The following is a 15,130-nucleotide window of genomic DNA, read 5'->3' on the forward strand; positions in this document are numbered from 1 at the left end:
TAAGTGCATATAGTAATCACAGTACAGGAAAAATAAGATTCCACACTATCAAACCTTAGGTGTGGGAATAGCTTGAATGCATAGTATAAACATCAAGTGTACGATCTCAGCAGGAGTACCTTCACTCCAAGACCTTGTCCTAGGTGACAGTGAGGCCGACTGATTCTCCTTTTTGAAGGGATTGATGAGAGGCAAATCACTCTTTTTCAACAGGACGAGGTTCGTAGTTGGAAACGGTACCACTACAAGATTCTGGGAGGATACATGGCTAGGGGACACACCCCTCGCACTCCAATATCTGTCTCTGTATAGCATTGTTCAGCGTACAGATGCATATGTGGCTTCAGTATTCCAGTCTACTCCGCTCAATATTCACTTTAGGAGGACGCTAGTGGGAAACTGTTGGGAAGTCTGGCTCAATCTTGTGAGACGTTTGATGGATGTTCAGCTGTCTCAATAGCTCGATCGGTTATGCTGGAAGCTAACCAAAAATGGAGAGTTTTCAGTCAAATCCATGTACTTGGATGTAATCAACTCTAGCGTCATTCCTCGTTCAAAACATGTTTGGAAAGTCAAAGTACCTTTGAAAATCAAAGTGTTTATGTGGTTTGTGCATAAACAAGTTATTTTAACTAAGGATAATTTGGCAAAACACAATTGGACAGGATCTACGAGATATAGCTTTTCCAACCAACATGAGTCTATCAAACACCTTTTTCTGGATTGCCCTCTGGCAAAAATACTGTGGCGGTCGGTTCACATAGCTTTCAACATCACTCCTCCGATCTCTATCAACACGTTATTTGGGACGTGGCTTGATGGGATAGATTTCGCAACAGCGAGACACATTCGTGTAGGAGTATGTGCTTTATTATGGGCAGTTTGGAACTGCAGAAATGATTTGGTCTTTAACACAGCAACAAATATTAATTTTTTGCAGGTTATTTTCCGAGCCACTGCGTTGATCCGTATGTGGTCATTGATGAAGCTATGTACCTAGGATAGGGTCATGGATCTGTCCAAGATACCCTCCCCAAGGACATCTCTAAAAGAACCAAAATCATTCGAAGAAAAATCATCATCCACTCGACCATGAAGCTATGTTCCACTCAAAAACCTTGAAGACACTCGACCGTATGGACAATCACTCGACTACCAGAAGATCTAGAGCCACTCCACTCTGCAACGGTCGGGAATTAAGTCATAGCTTTAATGGTCATTATGTATCTTTATTGCAGGCGTTACTAGTAATGTCCCCATCTTTATGTACCTTAAACCCTTTGTAATTGAGGGCGGGAGGAGTCTGGCGAACTCTATATAAGCCACCCCCCTCCTCTGGGACAAGGGTTCACACCCTCTGTAACACACACACATATAATCCAGTCGACCGCCTCCGGGCTCCGAGACGTAGGGTTGTTACTTCCTCCGAGAAGGGCCTGAGTTTGTAAAACTCGCGTGTACAACTCCTCCATAGTTAGGATCTTGCCTCTACATTCCTACCCTCCCCATTCTACTATCAGACTTAGAACCACGACAGTCGTTACTCACTCTGACGGAGGCCAGGGAGCATTTGGTTACTGAATCTATCCGATGGGAGATGGTAGCCCGGGATATTTTCAATCGGTTTGGATGACGGTCATGTAGTAGGATAGGCATTTAGTTCCTATCGTTTTTGCCAGCCGGTTGTGGCTTCTCTTTTACTTTTTAGCTCTTCGTGAGACTTTTTTTGTTCCTTGTTTGAGACAGGAACACTTGCGTAAGACCATTTGCTTATTAATAATCATGGCCCTATGCATTGTTTTGATGCAGAGGCCGGGGTGAACACCCCTTTAAAAAAAAGATCTCAGCAGGAGAAACTAAAACTCCACTGAAAATCTAAGAGTCTCAAGTACAAAAAGAATAGTACATACCATCCTTGTCATTGTCACATAGTAGAATGAATATCTGCTTCAAAACCCTCACACTGCGGATGGTAGAAGACTTGCACCTGTGATTCCCAAATAATCAGTTATAGTAAACATATTCTACTCGAGCATAGTATCTAGAACTCTAATTAACAAACAAAATTACAAAAAATATGCATGGTTGGAATATTACGTGAGGCTGAGAAACTGCGCGAATATTTTAAGGATTCCAGTGTCATTGTGAACAATCAACGAATTGACATAATAAAGTGTTAGCAATGTAAATTGATACAATGGGGGTCTTTTTGATATTGGTCTGGCGAAGCGCAGAGCACTGAAATCTCAATGCAGGTCACGATCCCATGGAACGACTGCATGATGGGTGCCATCGTCTTCTCAAGCATGTTCTGTTGGTTGTCCCTCAGGTCTGGCCTGCACCCCAATCACAGGCGCCTTCAACTGTAATAACAGAATCATTGGACAGCACAGATCAAAACCGGCAACCCTGGGAATCACCAACCATGCCTGGACCAAACCTGCGACAATCACAAACAACCATGACGACAGGGTCAATACCGACGCAAATACCAAATCAATCTGCGAAGGAAACAGGGGCAGAGCTAGATCCAACCATTCTCCATTAAATAATATGTAAACACCATGGTTAAATTGCTAATCGCTGGATCAAATTGCATGTCCTGATTCAAAGGCTTTGCCCAGGCTCATCGAAGGGCATCCTCACCTCTTCCAGAGGTCACGCTGGCCCTTGGCAGGGATTGAGAGCTAGAGCCGGTCCATCAGCACACACATGCACTGGAACTACCCCACCTCCCTCCACACCCATCAGCTGTCGCCGGGTCCGCCGGGCCGACGAGCGGCACCGAGGCAAGCCGCTCGACGTGGGCCGAGAGCAGCAGCCTCCGTGCGCTCCAATACATCTCCGATAGCTTCACTATGCCCCATCCCCGCTGGCCCCACCGGAGAAATCCATCGCCTTGGCGGTCGAGAAAGAAGAATCATCCTTCTCTAGGTTGTTTCGGTGATGACGGGCAGTTTCTTTTTTTTTTGCTGTCGTGCGTGATTGCAGGGGTTGCCCGCATGGGGCGTGGAGTTTGTTACTATCCTCTAAGGTGGAGGTGGAGTATGGTGAGTCAACCTAAATTACTAAGTGCATACAAAGAATAAATTATTACTCCTAAATTAAGTTTAACTGTTAGATTAAGTTTAGCGGGTCTAATCCAGTGGTGATAATGAGTTCGTGTCCATTTGTGGGGTCATTTAGAGAAGATTAAGTTTGCTTTTTTATAAGTAGTATAGAAAAATGCAATGTTCGTAGCTTTGCATGACAAAAAATAGCACGCCTTTTGATTGTACTACGAGACTTTTCTCATTGACACGTGGTTCTGACCTCACATGTCAGTGAACTCAGGATGTGTTTTTTTAACACAGTACAAACGCAAGCATTCATATATATACGCATACACTTACTTCTATGAACGCACACATGTACATCCTACGCCTATGAGCATCTTCGAGAGACTGAACCGGCATATCATTTTGAGATTTACAAAGTCACTGTAGGGACCCTTCTAACTGGGAAATGTTCGCCAGCTAGGCTGGCATTTGCAAACTGCTATCCCGATAGTTTTAGCGTCTGGGGATGGCATTGTTGACAAAAAACATGTCATTTCTTTAATGTTAGTGCATTTTCATTCAAAAGCTGCCACCTTCCATGGTCTGTGGGGCGTTCGCTGAGACCATCCCCTAGTGAACGTTCGTCACATAACATTACCAAACAAAATGTGTTAGACTCACTGCTCTAAATATCGGCCGATATTTAAAGTGATCGACCAGTTAATCCTGGTTCCGTAGGTCGCGAATGCGATAAAGTCTTATCCATTGTGTTAGTTGGTCTAGCGGATTAACTTGTTGTCAAGCCAAGGCAACCCGGATAATTGGAGAGAGAAATTTTGGCCCATTCCCTCCTCGCCCCCTCCCCCCAATTTGGGTGTTTTATGTCAGCCTGTTCCCTCCCTTCTCACTCTCCCCTCTCTCATTCCCTCGTTCTCGTTCCCTTGTTGAAGGAGGCTGCAGTAGTCGTCGCCGCCCTTCTCCGAGCTTCCTCCTGCTCAAGCTTGCTGCCCCTTCCTCTCTCCGAGACCAGCAGCAACATGGCTCCAGGTCACCGCCCCTCCCTCTCTCCGAGACCAGCAGCAACATGAATCCAGGTTGTTGGCCCCTCCCTCTCTCCGAGACCAGTAGCCGCATGACTCCAGGTTGCCGCCCCCTCCCTCTCTTCGAGACCAGCAGCAGCACGACTCTAGGTTGCTGTGTTGGGTTTCGTAGTAATTTCAAAAAAATTCCTACGCACACGCAAGATCATGTGATGCATAGCAACGAGGGGGAGAGTGTTGTCTACGTACCCAACGTAGACCGACTGCGGAAGCGATGACACGACGTAGAGGAAGTAGTTGTACGTCTTCACGATCCAACCGATCAAGCACCGAAACTACGGCACCTCCGAGTTCGAGCACACGTTCAGCTCGATGACGATCCCCGGACTCCGATCCAGCAAAGTGTCGGGGAAGAGTTCCGTCAGCACGACGGCGTGGTGACGATCTTGATGTACTACAGCAGCAGGGCTTCGCCTAAACTCCGCTACAGTATTATCGAGGTATATGGTGGCAGGGGGCACCGCACACGGCTAAGGAATAGATCACGTGGATCAACTTGTGTGTCTAGAGGTGTCCCCTGCCTCCGTATATAAAGGAGTAGAGGGGGGGAGGCTGGCCGGCCAAGGAGGGAGGCGCAGGAGGAGTCCTACTCCTTCCGGGAGTAGGACTCCCCCCCCAATCCTATTCCAAGTAGGATTCCCAAGGGGGGAAAGAGAGAGAGGGGGGCCGGCCACCTTCTCCTAGTCCTAATAGGACTAGGGGAGGGGGAAGTGGCGCAGCCACCTTGGGCTGCCCCTTTCTCCTTTCCACTAAGGCCCATGTAGGCCCATATGGCTCCCGGGGGGTTCCGGTAACCTCCCGGTAACCCGGTAAAATCCCGATTTCACCCGGAACACTTCCGATGTCCAAACATAGGCTTCCAATATATCAATCTTTACGTCTCGACCATTTCGAGACTCCTCGTCATGTCCGTGATCACATCCGGGACTCCGAACAACCTTCGGTACATCAAAATGCATAAACTCATAATATAACTGTCATCGTAACCTTAAGCGTGCGGACCCTACGGGTTCGAGAACAATGTAGACATGACCGAGACACGTCTCCGGTCAATAACCAATAGCGGGACCTGGATGCCCATATTGGCTCCTACATATTCTACGAAGATCTTTATCGGTCAGACCGCATAACAACATACGTTGTTCCCTTTGTCATCGGTATGTTACTTGCCCGAGATTCGATCGTCGGTATCCAATACCTAGTTCAATCTCGTATCGGCAAGTCTCTTTACTCGTTCCGTAATACATCATCTCACAACTAACATATTAGTTGTAATGCTTGCAAGGCTTATGTGATGTGTATTACCGAGAGGGCCCAGAGATACCTCTCCGACAATCGGAGTGACAAATCCTAATCTCGATATACGCCAACCCAACATCTACCTTCGGAGACACCTGTAATGCTCCTTTATAATCACCCAGTTACGTTGTGACGTTTGGTAGCACCCAAAGTGTTCCTCCGGCAAACGGGAGTTGCATAATCTCATAGTCATAGGAACATGTATAAGTCATGAAGAAAGCAATAGCAACATACTAAACGATCGTGTGCTAAGCTAATGGAATGGGTCATGTCAATCAGATCATTCAACTAATGATGTGACCTCGTTAATCAAATAACAACTCATTGTTCATGGTTAGGAAACATAACCATCTTTGATTAACGAGCTAGTCAAGTAGAGGCATACTAGTGACACTTTGTTTGTCTATGTATTCACACGTGTATTATGTTTCCGGTTAATACAATTCTAGCATGAATAATAAACATTTATCATGATTATAAGGAAATAAATAATAACTTTATTATTGCCTCTAGGGCATATTTCCTTCATGCTGGTCCCTCTCTCCGAGATCAGTAGCAGCATGACTCCAGGTTGTCGCCCCTCCCTCTCTCTTTCCGAGACCAGTAGCAACTAGCAACACAACTCCAGGTTGTTGGCCCCTCCCTCTCTCTGAGACCAGTAGCAGCATGACTCCAGGTTGTCGCCCCCTCCATCTCTCCCTCTCTCTGAGACCACCAGCAGCATGACTCTAGGTTGTAGCCCCCTCCCTCTCTCCGAGACCAATAGCAGCACGGCTCCAAGTGGCGCCCCTCCCTCTCTCCAAGACCACTAGCAGCATGACTCCAGGTTGCCGCCCCCTCCCTCCCCCCCCCCCCCCCCCTCTCTCTCTCTCTGGGACCAATAGTAGCATGACTCCAGGTTGCCGCCCCTCCCTCCCTCTAAGACCAGTAGTAGCACGACTCCAGATGGTGCCCCTCCCTCACTCCGAGATCACCAACAGCAGCATGACTCTAGGTCGCCATCCCCTCTCCCCAAGCAGCCCCTTCCCCCAATTTCTTCAGATCCAGTCCATGGCGTCCGCTAGCAGCAAGGTATTGCTCTGTCCTCTCCTCTTCCACTCTTTGGTTGTATGATCTATGATGATTTCATTTGCAAATGTGCTAATTTGCTATATACTACTCCTGCTCTATGCTATATGATGCTACTGTTGCTTATTGCCTCTTCTTTACTGATGCTGCTGCTATGTTATATGCTGCTCTTACTCGCTGCTTATATGCTGCTGATGCTTGTCTAATGTGGTGTATTTGTTGATACTAGTCAATGTGTACGTGCAATGCACGTTAATTTGGAAGTATATTAAGTGCATGTGGATATTAAGTAGAATATTATTTTGCGTGTTATCATGTGTGTAGGATCGAATGCCGGGAGTCAGAAGGGGGGTTGAATGACGAGCTTGAAAAATTTAACCTCTTAAATTTTTTGCACGATAGTTACGGAAAAACTATGATGCTCGGAATAGAGGAATACGCAGCGGAAACAAAATATGTCTGTCAAAACAGACTGAAACTAGTCCAACAATTCTGAAATCTTGACTTGAGAGCTCAAAGAATAATAAGCACCGGAAAAGTGTACTGGAAAAATTAGTGCTTAATTAGACTAAGAGGTTACACGGCAAGGTTATAGGCTAATCAAATGGGAGCTACTTAACCCAAAAGACTAACACGCACTAGCACAAGACAATAGTACTTAACTTGCATGTACTAGCATAATACTTTTTCAATGGAGAAGAACTACACTGCCTGGAGCTGATTTCACTAGACGAGAATCTGTAGCACATACAGCAGCTAGACTAGCAACTAACTGAAATCCACGATTTTGGTTCTACCGATTTGGACTGACCAACTCTGCTATCCTAAAGACGAACGACAGATAGCTGAAGATGAATTAAAACCTGAGAAAATTACGCCAAGCATAAAAATAGAAGGGAGCGAGCCAGTAGCATCAGCGGATGCTCTTCCGTTCGACAGAGAACGCCAAGAAAATTGCTAGAAATACAGCGACCCCAAATCGAAACAAGAACAGAGGACGAACTCAGTATGAACTCGCACAAAATAAATCACCAAAGATAAAATCTTGCGCCATCCTCAGGAACCCATGAATAAATTGAACAACAACCGGATTTAAGGCTAGGGATGGATGCATATGAATTTAGACATGATTTTCCATCACGGAAAACCCATTATAGCCAAGGAATCGCAGGGACAAAATTAGTACAGCAGAAAAACGAGATTTGCAAGGACAAACAGCAGACCTCAACAATAGCAAGGCTGGAAATAATTTGAGGATTTATTTCTCAGATTTCTGGAGTTACAAACCTCTCTCACATAGGCTAAATCCCACACAGGAAGCTCTCTCTCAAATGTGCGGCGGCTGCTCTATTTTTCTCCTCCTAGCGGCGGCTACTCTGTCTTCCACCAAGAGAAAACCTAGCAGCTTACATATAAGGCTGGATCAACCTTCCACCGCCATTGAATGGGCCATGGTTCCCACCGAATGGACCAAGCCCAAAACACTAAAACAAATAGCCATTTTTACTTAGCCACTTGTAAATAACACTTTCCACTCTTAAGCAACACCACAATCACTCTCTTGGTTTGCTTCTTAGTGGATTTTGGTAAACATACCAAAATAACCTTCACTTGACATGGTCTTCTCGTTTGCCTCCATATAGTCCTTGTCCAAAACTTGTGCGTTGCTTTGAGCCGCACGATCCCGCACAACATCCATGGTCACATCTTAGCTCTTCAAGCCTTATGCCAACCATCCTCGTTGTCGACTACCGTCGCACTCATTGGAACCTGCACACAATGGAAACAAGCAACTATTGCGAGCACAAACTTCCTGAGCTTGACCCAAGTCAATCCAAATTAACAGTTTAATACAATCAACGCCATCCAGATAAGTCACATAAAATAGATCAGGTCCTTGATCCAACAAACTGGGATTTGCAACCCCACTAAAATAACTCTCAAAGCGAGCAAAAACATTGGCAATATAATCATCACAAAATTAAGGGTATCACCACATGGACTCACAATGTGATTAGCACTATATTTGGCATGGAATTAACTGCATGCTAAACGTGTTGAGTGCTCGACATTGAAGCAGTCTAGGTCATTGGATTGACATGATTTGATGACCGAGATTAATTGGATCTGCCCATTTGGGTCTTTTATATTGGTATAGATGTAGCAATATATATGTGGCTTCTTTCTAGCACTGCAAATGCTCCATCTTTGAAGTGAAATTCATATGATATGGGGTTTGGAGTCTTCTATGACCATGACGACTTACAAAGGGTGAAATGCAAGTTATGTTTGATATTGATTTCCTAAAAGGCCAAAAAACAAGCAAAAAACAACAATTGGCGCTGGGCACTAGGTTAATAGGTTAGTCCCAAAAAATGATATATAGTTACATATAAAACATCCAAGATTGATACTATAATAGCATGTAACGATAAAAAAAATTATATATACGTTGGAGACATATCGGTGGGAGTATGGAGTATTCTGTGATCATGATGACTTATGAAGGGTGAAATGCAAGTTGTGTGGAAAAAGATGGGTGCAGGGATAAGCAGATTGAAGCAACATGTTGGTCAAGTTGGAGGTCATGTTGCGAGTTGCGCGGTGGCCACGAAAGAACATCAAAAAAAGATGCAAGGATTCATGTGAGTCAGCAAGGATCAAGAAGAAGTTGAAGCAACAACATGAAGAAGAACTAAGAGCTGAAGTGAACAAACAGATTGATGAGGTTGGAGAGGATAACGACAACAAGGAAGAGCTTGCTTCAATTGGGAAAGGTGGATCTCATAAGACAGGTCCTACGGATCAATATGTGCATCCAATTGATCCGTCCATCCCATTGGCAAAGAACAAGTTGCAACAAACTATCAATGAAATTATTGACAAGCAGAGAAGTTATTTAGTAGGGCAGTGTTTGGCTAGATGGATGTATAAGAAAAATATCCCTTTCAACGCAATCAATGATGACTTCAAAGCATTTTCAAAGGCGCTTGGTCGGATTGGTCCTAATTGGAAGCAACTTTCCCAACATATCATTAGGGAGAAGATGTTAGTGCAAGAGGTGGAAAGAGCCAAAGATTTGTTCAAGCCCCAATTAGGGAGTGAAAATAGAGACAAAAATATGTTCTTCAGATTGAGACTCAGAGCTGCAAATGTGTGCATATTCGAGTTCATTGCCCAGTCAAAACCAAAAAAAAATGTAACTATGCATCAATGGGTAGTCAACTACCAATGTAACCGTTACGTGATGCTATAGTAAGAATCATCCAAGTTCAACATACTCAAGGGAGGCTGGTTACACCCCATTTACGGGGAGTGGAGTTATATGTATGCCGGTTTAGAAATGTGAACTCCCACCTACCTGCCTGAATGGAGAGATGAAGATGATGTACATTCAAAATGTACACTCCTACCTAACTGCCTGCAAAGGTGAAAAAAATAGTACACTCCCGCCTACATGTGTGTAAAGACGAAGATACTACACTCAATGTCACGATATTGGGGAAGTTACCTTCTCATCCGCCGTTACCTCATGTTGCGAGAAAAATCCAATAACTATCTATCGACCCGCATCCTCGCACACTCGGCCCACTAAAATTCAAGAGAAGCCATAGTTTTTCTAAACTACAACATAAAATGACAATCAAGCTGCAAAATGCTAATCCCTTTGATCCAAAATAAGTGCCGACGGTATAGTTTTAATTTTGTTAACACCTACGTAAATGTATATACCGGGTTTATTGGTTTGGTGGGACCAGCACCGACGTAACCACCACGTATCGACGGGCAGTAAAAACCGCAACCCGCGCCCACCGTCACGTCTCTCTATTTTCAAGTCAAACTTTGTTAACCTTGACTAAATTTAAACATATACACTACTACTCTCTAGATGGTAGGAGTATATAAGAATCATCACAAAATTGAGAGAAAGAGGAAAGAAACGCAAAGCAAAATTGGAGAGAAGAGAAGAGGAAAGAGAGAAAAGGCTAGGACGGTGTCCGTCCCCTACCCCCCTCCCTTTATATTTGTCTCGAGTTTGTTTGTACCCCGCAGTCCGCCTCCAACCCAACGCAGTCCACACGCGACGCGCAGCCAGCCAAGGCCGCCCGCGCATCGCCCCCTCCCCCTCCCCCTCCAACCCTAACCTGCGCGGCCGTAGATCCCATCCAATCATCGCGCCGCCGCCCGCCCCGCCCGACCCCAGCCCCCCCCCCCCCCCCCCGGGCCGCGATCGCCGTCCTCCCGCCGCCGGAGGAGGAGGGGGAGGCTCGCCCGCGACGGGGGCCATGGAGGCCGACGGCGCCGCCCCGGCGGAGGCCAAGCCGCTCACGCCCGAGGAGGAGGCGCTCCGCCGCAACACCGACTGCATCTACTTCCTCGCCTCGCCCCTCACCTGCAAGAAGGTATGTGCCGCCCGCCGATTGCTCCCCCGTTCCTCCCTCCCCTCCCCTTCCCTTCCCTTCCCTTCCCTTCCTTCCAAGCTAGCCCGCTTCGTGCGGCGCGGCGGTCTTGATTCACGCGATTGGAGCTCGTAATCTCGTCCGGGAATCGAGTCGCGGGTAGGGTATCCCATCTGGGCTAAGCACCGGAGAGAAAGATTTCGCGACCCAAGATCGCCCGGGTATCCACGATGTTCTTTGCCGATGTGTAGGACGTGAATTGCCATCTTTCTTGGTTTCCGATGCTAGGGCTTGGTCAAGTTATGTTCCTTTTGCTAGACGGGAATTGGGACGGCAGTCTTATACCTATACCTAATCCTAATCCTAATTGACGGTGAAGACAACCCATTTGAGGCATCATTAGGTTGAATGCGCCCCCAACAAATTGACTATTGCCTTGATTATACCCCTTTTAGTCGCGGGGACAAGGTGGCAACATGAATCACGACGTCTGTTTGCCCAAGATGTAGATTTTACCTGGCTCATGGGGAGGATTTCCTGATAGGAATATGTTATTGCCCAACAGGGTTATGCTTCCCCTGTCTGAAATTTTCGTTTGGTCCTGAAGACCTCAACATCTCTTTTGAAAAGAATATGTTACTCCAATAACAGATGTCCAGATTACAACAACAATAGTTCTGATAAACTTTGTTTTTGTATGTAAAGGGTGAATGCTTGCTCAATGTCAACCTGTAACAACTATGTATTTAGACGTGGGTACCTGCTTTTAGTCTTGTACCTTTGAAACATCCTGCAATTCAGGCATGCCTAATTGACTAGTGTCTTACTCCAGAAAGTAACACTTCTTCTTCTGTTATGCCTTTTTTTTGCTTCATTTAGTGCTTGTACGCGTAGGATCTTAATGTATTATGTCCACATAGGTCTTTTCTATCTTCAATTTGGAACACCCTATGTGGTGTAAATGCTGTAATGGGCTTATGTCCGCACCAGCTAATTATCCTTGGGGCGCTTAAGATTGACCTTGTTTCAAAACTTGTGTCTGATTCCTACTTTGCTATTAGATTTTATCTGTTAAATTTCTGTGCTTCAGTTTGTATAGTTTATATATTGTTAAGTCCATCTCTTTGTAGAACATTATTCAGATCATGCTACAGTATGCATTACAGACCATGATTTCTTACTGCCAGAGTTTGGTTATTAGTTACCAGTGAGAATCATTTTCGCTGACCTTGCTTTGTTCTTTCTTTCAGGGGAACCAATGTGATTTTCGTCACAGTGAGGGTGCCCGGATGAACCCTAGAGACTGTTACTACTGGTTAAATGGCAATTGCTTGAATCCAAAATGTTCATTTCGCCATCCGGTAATACTCCTTTCCTTTATTTTCCCTGCTGATTATTATTCACCATAAAACCTCTTGTAATATCTGTGAGCAACTGGCATCAATAATTATCATATTTATATTCTGTTAACAGTAACTAACAAGGCATGATTATACAAACCCCTGTAGTGATTCAAGTCATGGTCTTAATTCGTTTTGACATTTTATCATTTTATCAGTTGAAATTGTTATCTGAAGTCTAATTCTGTTTTCTCTACTTTTGACCAGCCAATTGATGGTATGTTTGGTGCTTCAACTCCTGGAATACCTGCAGTGTCTTCACACTATGCTGCTTATAACTCGGGCAAGCAGATGGTCCCATGCTATTACTTTCAGAAAGGGAACTGCATCAAAGGAGATAAATGCCCCTTTTCCCATGGACCGCAGCCCGCTGGCAATAATCCACCAGAACAGGTGGCGAAGGTTTCTTCCTTTCCTTTGGAGCAGCCTCAGACCCAAAAGAATGAATTTTTGGGTGTCAAGGAGTTTGCTCAGACAAATCATCTAATTCAGCAAGGTGGCCCAATAAGTGACGACAGGTCCAAGTCAGTTAATAGGGCTGCAGGGAATTTTGCCAGGACAGCTGCAGCTGCTATACCAGCTGAACTAGCTTCCAGTGCAGTGAAATCTTTGCCCAAGTCAGGGAGCGTACAAAACAGCATGCCAGCAGTGAATAAAAGTTTCAGAACCTCTTCAGGCGAGGATCATCCTGAGTGCTATCAGAACAATCTTCCTGTGGAAACTGATCCTATGCAAGATTGGAATCAACCTTACCATACACCTCCTCAGGATGACATGCCCGAGGACAGTAGAGATGCTGATGACTTATTGGGGGAGTCTTCGCCTGGTTTTGATGTTCTTGTGGCCAATGATGCAGATGCTGGTGCTTATATGCACGACCCTGACGATTTTGGAAGGGATATATATCCAGTAGAAGATTATGAATATGCTCCGGCTGATTTTGAAATCCAGCCTCATCATGAAAGAGAGCTATTCAACGGAATGGGTGAGCAAGGACCGACCGGACAAATGTATGATGGCTATGACAGGAAACGTCGTAGAACATCTTCTGAGAGGAACTTGGACAGACCTTCCTATTCAGAAAGGAGGTCTCGGCAGAGAGAGACTGGTCCTGTCGAGATAGATGGATCAGATTTACGTCACCGGCTCCGCAGGAGAAAAATAAATGGGTCTCCTGGCATCAGCCCAGAACGCAGTGGAGAGTCGCGTCGGAGGGATGACCGCTACAGGGAAAGGGCATATGATGGTCACCGTACACACAGAGATCGCCATCAGGGCCCTCGAGGGAGCACCCTAAGCTCCCGTCTGCAAGGCAGAATAAAGCTTCCTGGAAGATCACCTGATAGAGTAGATGCTCGCTCCGAGAGAGAGCGAGATAGAAGACAACTCCGGGACAGGCTGTCTCCGGTTGTGCCTATGGATATTCAGGGTGGCAGGCATCGGGAGGCAGGGCATCATCAAGAGAGGATCAGGCAGAGATCAAGCGAACGTGCTTCAAGTGCCAGGATTGCTGATGGCAAGCATTCGAGACGGAATGTAACAGATTCACTCAACTTCGCCAGCCGGAAAGACTTTGGTCCGGAGTCTCGGAAGGCGAATGGAAGTGTTCAATCTGAAGCATCTCTTGATTTTGAAGGCCCAACGCCTCTCAGCGTCATCTTACAGAGGAAACGACAGGCTGCATGCGGCAATGGCAATGGCTCATCTGCCCACAATGTCAAAGAAGATAAATCTGCTGCGGTCTCTCACAGGCAGGCTGAATCTCTGGTTGAAGCTGAGAAGGAGGGCTATGACAACACTATCAGTTCTGAAGAATGCAAGAGTAGATCAGGTGATGAAGAATATAAAGAGGAAGGCCAGGTCCCTGCATCTTCGTCGCACGGTGACAAAGCTGAGGCTGAAGATATGATTGAAGTGGAAAATCAAGAGGCTGATAACTATGAGCAGAGGCAGGGGGAGTCGGAGTATGAGGCGACCGAAGGCTATGAGTACAAATCCGAAGATGAGAATGCATATCAAGACGACGAGGAAGAGTTTGAGGACGACGATGATTTTGCCCGGAAAGTCGGGGTCGTCTTCTCTTGAGCTTCTGGCTTTGATTTTCTTGGCGCTTCTTCAGGCCAGGCTGAAATGCTTGATTTCCCCTCTAGTGATTGATCCTCTTGGATGAATTCTTGTGGCGCTCCATGTTTGTGTTTCAAGTTGATAGCGCCAAAAAGGCCTGGTCTTTCCCGGGGCTTATGAGCGATAACTGATATTATAAATATAGGTCAGGCATTGAGCGAGGTAGATGATTATTGGATAAATGAGAAAGTAATCTTTACGTGTAAAAACAGCTGCTGCACTTTGTTGAGCGTATCCTGGAACTCTGTATTGTATTAGTTTGATTACTAACATGATGATACCCCATTGATATTTTTGTGCCTGAGATGGATAATATAACACCCCCCTCCAACTTGGAGGGCATCCTTTCCTTTCCTTCACAGAAGAAAAAAGCTTTGATTCTCTAAGCTCCATTTGCCTGGATGCATGTGTGGATATATTTGATTGCGAAATCATTTTGCTTCATGAGTTTATTTGTGACAGTGTGGGAGTACCTGCTGATCATGTTTCTGTGATGAGCACATCTATCTGAATAAGTACCTGCTCTTCATTCTTTGAGCTTATAACTGGATCTGGATCTGGGTGGGGATCAGTGGTGCTGTTGGTTGTAGTACTAGTTTATCTATCCATGACTATCTGTCTGCAGTTGGAAGTCAACTGAGTATAATTCCTGATCTTGTGCGATGCCAAATGATCCAATCGGGACACAAGTTGAGTATAAT

General features: G+C 45.6%; 1 protein-coding gene across 1 annotated transcript; it reads left to right on the plus strand.

The window, feature by feature from the left end:
• Positions 1-10,555: 10,555 nt before the first annotated feature.
• LOC125540250 (zinc finger CCCH domain-containing protein 32-like) lies at positions 10,556-14,783 on the plus strand. Its single transcript, XM_048703833.1, has 3 exons — positions 10,556-10,908; positions 12,156-12,266; positions 12,513-14,783. The coding sequence occupies exons 1-3, from the start codon at positions 10,792-10,794 to the stop codon at positions 14,388-14,390; spliced, it is 2,106 nt and encodes a 701-aa protein (XP_048559790.1). The 5' UTR covers positions 10,556-10,791; the 3' UTR covers positions 14,391-14,783.
• The last annotated feature ends 347 nt before the right edge of the window (positions 14,784-15,130 follow it).

The sequence above is a fragment of the Triticum urartu genome, chromosome 2 (assembly GCF_003073215.2).
Source record: "Triticum urartu cultivar G1812 chromosome 2, Tu2.1, whole genome shotgun sequence".
NCBI lineage: Eukaryota > Viridiplantae > Streptophyta > Magnoliopsida > Poales > Poaceae > Triticum > Triticum urartu.

Excerpts from the sequence above, each read along its gene's own strand:
- LOC125540250 (XM_048703833.1), top strand. The coding sequence starts at position 10,792 with ATGGAGGCCGACGGCGCCGCCCCGGCGGAGGCCAAGCCGCTCACGCCC. Across the intron at positions 10,909-12,155 it reads CGCCCCTCACCTGCAAGAAG|GGGAACCAATGTGATTTTCG; the intron begins GTATGTGCCGCC and ends TCTTTCTTTCAG. Across the intron at positions 12,267-12,512 it reads AATGTTCATTTCGCCATCCG|CCAATTGATGGTATGTTTGG; the intron begins GTAATACTCCTT and ends ACTTTTGACCAG.